The 6,472-nt window shown below is 35.2% G+C and overlaps 1 protein-coding gene and 1 pseudogene across 1 annotated transcript in view; both read right to left on the bottom strand.

Moving 5' to 3' along the window:
* The window catches only part of LOC107690602 (ES1 protein homolog, mitochondrial-like), a 7,479-nt gene extending 6,112 nt beyond the window's left edge, over nucleotides 1-1,367 (bottom strand). The window contains exon 1 of the mRNA XM_016488974.1: nucleotides 1,167-1,367. Within this exon, the coding sequence (XP_016344460.1) occupies nucleotides 1,167-1,268 (102 nt within the window). The 5' untranslated portion in view covers nucleotides 1,269-1,367. The remainder of the gene's footprint in view (nucleotides 1-1,166) is intronic.
* Nucleotides 1,368-1,916: 549 nt separating this feature from the next.
* Nucleotides 1,917-6,147, bottom strand: LOC107690622 (interferon-induced GTP-binding protein Mx-like; annotated as a pseudogene).
* Between the last annotated feature and the right edge of the window lie 325 nt (nucleotides 6,148-6,472).

The following is a 6,472-nucleotide window of genomic DNA, read 5'->3' as shown; positions in this document are numbered from 1 at the left end:
TGCACTTTGTTCTGCACTATGTTCCATCAATACTTGCAACTTTTTTTGGGTTTGCATCGAATGTTCTTCGACTTTTATGCATGATAAATTTGTTTATGAATAAAGATTGATCTGTTGAAAGCAGTTATTTTGAGTTAGATGCCAAAAGCTCTTCTCCTATTCAAATTTGGCATTGAAGTGGTGCATACAACATATTTGCCCACTATAGTTGCCGCACATTCAAATACGATTTTCAAGAAAAAAAGAAAAAAAAAACCTTTGGAAAATAAGTGCAGAACATGTTCACATAGGACACTATTAACATGACTATATGCATGAAACCATTCAGAAAAATTTGGGCGCAAATGGGTTAACAACCGTTACATGATAACTTAAGTATTAATATATAACTGTAATATTGTTGCGGTGTTCCTCCGGATTACCTTGTCGGGGTTTATTTCGAGATAATGACAGTCGGCCAGAGACTCTACATTATCTCGTACACGTAAAATGAAAATGTTTTTTTTTTTTACTGTTTTTACCGTTTAATGCAAATGAGCAGACTAAATCAGGGTAACGTGAAACTACCAAAACTGACAAATAACTACTTCCAATACATAGTCAAAACTAACCTAAACAATCAACGAAAAATGTTGAAATTGTTGATGAGACCTATTAATTTCACACAGCGCTGCTCTTAAATGGGACAATAAGGCAAGGCAAGTATATTAGCACATTTCATACACAATGGTAATTCAAAGTACTTTAGATGAAAGAAAAGAAAATAATAAAATAAAAATAATCACAACAATAAAACTTTGAAAATGATTTAAAAATTGATTGAAGAGGTTTAAAATTAATTTAAAACAGTTACGAATAGAAAATTATTATACATAAAATATAGTGCAATCAGTTCGGACATGGCACAGTGTTCATTCAATAAATGCACAGCTAAACAGATGAGTTTTGAGTCTTCATTTAAATGTGACTAATGTTTTAGCACATCTGATCTCTTCTGGAAGCTGATTCCAACTGCGGGCGGCATAATAAGTAAAAGCGGACTGCCCTTGTTTTGTGTGAACCCTTGGTATTTCTAACTGACTCGAATAAATATGTGTAGGTCATTTGACATACAGCGTCAATGACAGTCATGTACAGCAACAGCAAATAACGTTAACATTACTTACAACAGCGACTTTTGCGCCACTGCAGTTTGAAGTTGCATGAAACTGAGCAGCAGCAATATATCTGAGGAGCGCAGAACGGGACAGCGAGCGATGCGCAAACATGGTGCGGAGTGACAGAGGTAACCACTGTCTTCTTCGGAGTCACTGACTTACGGAAGAACATAGACATATGCTGCCACCTAACGTTTACTGTGCTAGTCTACATTGGTACCACAGACAGTATAATGAATAACAATAATAACTTGACAGTATTAATTATATATACAGTTTGATCGCGTTAATTGATTTTATTTAATGACTACCATAACAACCTTTTACAATTAGACATTTTTAGACATTATTTTAAACAACAACTATAAAGAACATAGCATTAACAACATTTCCCTGAACAGGTGCATTTTTACATATAAATGTCTCACATGAAAATTTGTGATATCTATATTGAAACAAATGTGACCTTTTCTCTACTAGTTACTATTACTCCAGTTATGTGGCTCTTATATTAATATTAAATCAGAGATCACTAAATGAACAGTCAGGAATTCCTATATATTTTTTATGAGTGTAAAACAAAGTGTGGGACAGTTTCCAGGACATGACATGTTAGTTGAGAATTTGCACAATCACAGTCTTAATTTCTCTGTGGTAAACTGGCCAAACGTAAAAAAATAACACCCTATTGCAATTCTGAGCTAAACTCCTGGGATTAGTACAGCAAAAATACACAACTCTATATCAGAAGCTTAACAATTATGCAGAATGCACAAACTTGGACAGGACTTTTCCTGCACTCCTCAGCTGTCCCAGTCTCTCTTTCAGTTCTTTCCTTTTACGTGCAACAGCGCAATGTTCCTGGAGCAGGATTCCTGGATTGTTCCTTCCAATCATGGCAAGCATTACATTCTGAAGCCGAGAGATGTACTGGTCCAGCATGTGGTACTGGACTATCAGTGGAATTTGGTTAGCCAGTCGGTCAGAGGTCATCTAGAAATACATACAAATTATATTTAAACTTGTGTCCAATTTACACTGCATAGACAGACACAGACCAACGGCGACAGTCACTAGATTACAGTAGGTCACTTCTCAGATTCAACATGTTCAACCATTCCAACAGATGCCAATGCGGTAACACACTGATCAGCCAAAACCATCCATACATTTTTGGTAAGCAATCATTATTTTACATGTTGCAAAAAGCACAGGGGGTACACAGAGATTAAAGAAGAAAGGTTCCTAATTCTTTAGATACTGTATATGGACAGATGCATAAATGTTTCAAAAGATTACCGTGAAATAGGCAGTGAGATGCTGCACCATCTCACGAACATCTGCACTGACGAACGCCCTATGCCCAAGAACTGTTTGGCTTTGTTTTTGTTTTACAGTTTCAAGCTGACTGCTGTAGAGATGGTCTTGGGAGTAGACAATCCTCTCCATCTTAAACTGAGAATGTATTTTCTCCTCAGCTCTCTGAAAATGATCATCAAGAAAATCTTCAACTGGTTCTTTAGCAGCCCTCAACAGGTGAGAGAAGGCCTTGAAATGAGAGCCAACGATGCGGTTTACACAGGAATGAACAATGTCTATAAATAAAAGAGAAAGAAAACAGAGCAGCCAATCATAGGAGGTAAAACACACCATTATATATTTCATTTTATTTATGTTTTTTGCTTGATTCTCTCGATCTTTTAGAAAGAAATGCATTATTTGAACATACACATGGTATGTTACTAACATACATAAATATTCAAGGGAAAATCAAAATGAGGACACTGAAAACTTGAAACACTGCCCTTTACCAGTGACGTCTTTGAGCAGTTTTAAAGTAGGCTCCTCTAGCTCCTCAATGTGTTTCTTGACAATGTTTTCGAAGGTTCTAGAATTCACAAATCCAGGAAGCTCCTTTCCTCTGCGAGTCCTAACATACTGTTCTACCTCATCTCTAAGGGTTTCCTCCGCTTGAGAGAAAAGATTAAGGATACACAAGAAATCAAGAATGATACAACCACAAGCATATACTGTTGGACACCCCTGCAGCACAGAGGGTTAAACCCAAAGGGCTCACACCAACATTTTGATACTTGACAGAAGTGGCCTAAATAAACTCAGGAAACAATATATAACATGCTTGAAAGTTGATTGTAGATTCAAATTAATGTTGGAGAGAGAGAAAACAAGACATTCTGATTGCCCTTAAGCAACATAATTTGCATAAATCAACATGATCATGATCATGATCATGATCATAGATCATTTTAAATTAATGCTAAAATGGTATATTATATAAATACAATATAAGCTCACTCTTTATGGGTTTGTCATCCAGAACGCGCTTCCATGCAGCAAATTCCTTTCTGATTTTGGTGAAGACCCTCAGTTTTTTAGATCTTCTTCTGCCCTCTTTACTCCTTCGAGGGCATCATTGAACTGGCGAATTTTCTGTAGAGCGAAAGAGTCTCATCAGACTATGAGATTAAAGAAAAAGGTTACATAAAAATATATGGGGGACAACATGTAAAACTATTCAGATTTTTTACTGTAATCGGAAAATTGCTCTTCTCTAGTTCATCTAAAGGAACTCCATCTCCCAGTGTTCTAAAATCATCAGACGTTTTCTCTAATTTTATCTCAAGTTGTTTCTGCAACTCTGGCAGCGTTTTCTAGGAAAGTACACAAGTAATGGAAACATTAGAACGCAAAAAACAATCTAGAATTCTGTATCCTATTCTTTCTGTGTGATTAAGTTCCAATTTAGTAGCTGAATACTATAATGTCACTATTACTTTTAGTTCATTTGTATCATTTTTCTATTGAATTTGTCCTTTTATTTGCATTTTATGTTGAATTACTGGCTGTTTACTTGTCTTCAATAATAGTTTTTGGACTTTTTACTTGCACTAGTTAGCCTAGTATTACTCTCTGCTGTGGCATCAAAATTGGTATGGAGAATTGTAAAATGTCATTGGTATCAAAAATTTGGATATAGCAAAATATACTTGAAAAAATACTCATATAAGATTGTGGTCATATAACCCACTTCTAATCATGTTAATTAATCACAAAATAATTTTGTTTATAATGTTTGCCATAATCAAGCAGCCCTACTCTGCAAACGTACAGTAATGTGTTCAACCAATTCTTTTGTGAGTCTTTCTGCAAGAAGGGGTATTGTAGCTTTTCCTTCCTCTAAAAGAGAACTAAAGGCAATGGATAAATTTGACAAAAGTTAAGGACTGCAGCATAACATTCTATATTTTTTAATTAGTGGGTTATGTGAAACATGCATATAAAACATACACACTGTCATTGTTGTGAAACAACAGCAACAACTTACAAAAAAGGCTGAAAAGTAGCTATACTAAATTCTAAAATGAGATGAATGTCATGATGACCTGTATACTAGAATATATCTCACAAACATTTTGCCATTTTCCAAAGCAATAGTTTGTGTTACAATTCTAAGGAGAAAGACTTGCCTGAAATTACAATGTTCATCAAAAAAAGTCTTTCTTTTTCTAGAGCTTTGATCAGATCGAGCTTCTCATTGATGTCTTGCTGGCCTCGGCACTTCACAATCATGTAGCCCTTCTTCAGTTGTATTACTTGATTATTGACTGTTCTGACCACAGTCTCCTCCATGCCTTTGTCCACTAAGCCTGGCTTAGTCAGAATACCTGAATATGAAAACCTGTTTCATTAATTCACAAAGAAAGGTAAACTATAAAACTATAAACTATACTATCAGACAATACTTATTGACATATTCAGTGAGCAGCCTATCTAAAATGTTGCATACCCAGGGTCCTTTGTCCAGTTGAATCAACTCTGAAGGCCATCTGCAGCGCCTCAGTGGTGGCGATGTCAATGTTCGCAGGCACCACAACCCAACTGATGGTCTCTTGTCTTTTAATAAGCTTTTCAATGAGATCTTTTATCTGTTACACCAAACCAAAATTATTGATGCTGAAGGAATACACTTTATTACTGAATAAAACAATATAACGTTTTTTTTTTTAATATTATTATGATTTTATATATTTTTATATATTTATTATAAATGGCACAGTCCAAACTGTAATGTTATATGAAATTCCCATTACCATATTAGAACCCATAATTCCTGTTAGTATTTTTGTTTACAGGTCTGTGTCTATGAAGCTGCTATCCAAAATATTTGAATGCTGTGAACATTTCTGCACATTTCCATATACAAATTACGTCTTACTTGTTTCTATATGTCTTTTGGCTGGTTTCCAGTGGCAACTCTAGCAATGCCTGGCAGGTCGATGAGTGTGAGGTCAGGAGCGTCTCTGGACTGGATCTCCAGAGTGATCATCTTATGACTGATCCCTTCACCCTTTCCAGCCAATACTATCTGAGCTACAAAACAATACAATGTCACAATCATCCCATCAATGACAAAACAGTTAATACAACTATTCTAAATACCACCAGGGCATTAAAGGTCTCAATAAACTGTACAATAATACACTTTAATGTGGACTAATACATACCATTTAAGACGGCATCCTCTATTTCTGCAGGTTGCTTCAGTTCCTTTATTTGATCCTTATATGAGAGCAATCCATGCCAGGTAGAATCCTTTGTAACCTTCTTCAGTTTCAGTACCAGAGGACATCGTGTCACAATACCTGTGTTTAATATAATAGACGGTCAGCTGCCTATTTGTAAAGACTTTTCTACAAATGTAAAGATCTATGATAAATAAGTGTAAAGGAATTCAAACACTTTTAAGAACAGTACATACATCCATAAATATACACACACATTCATATAGATAGATAGATACTGTAGGTTATATGTTTTATTTGTGAACTGATGTTCAGCTTTATTTTAGGATCATGAAAGCTTGATAAACACTGTAGATATGATGGCCACAGACACAATGTGTTTTTATTCCTCACTAAAAACCCTCATGGATTGTGTTTTCAAGTAATCTCAGGTTTGATTTCGCCATAACCTGAACTCAGGAGAGGCAAAGGAACGAGACAGGGATAGCTGCAGGTCAGAGAAATTGGTGTGCAGAAAGGTAAGGGAATGACAAAAAGTAGGGGGCGTGTCGAAAGGACTGGTGAAAGGAGCTTCTTGCTGGCAACTGAGTTGGCCAATCAGCATCTGTGCTTGAAGAAACTGTGTTATTGAGCAAAGAACCTATAAGGAAAATGACAGCAGAGGTAAAAAAAATATATATATAATATAATAATAATAATTATTATTATTATATATATATATATATATATATATATATATATATATGTTATAAAATGTATGTGTTATAGAGG

This window comes from Sinocyclocheilus anshuiensis, unplaced genomic scaffold (genome assembly GCF_001515605.1).
Source record: "Sinocyclocheilus anshuiensis isolate Anshui unplaced genomic scaffold, SAMN03320099.WGS_v1.1 scaffold1709, whole genome shotgun sequence".
Classification (NCBI taxonomy): domain Eukaryota; kingdom Metazoa; phylum Chordata; class Actinopteri; order Cypriniformes; family Cyprinidae; genus Sinocyclocheilus; species Sinocyclocheilus anshuiensis.
This window is presented reverse-complemented; position numbering and strand designations above follow the sequence as displayed.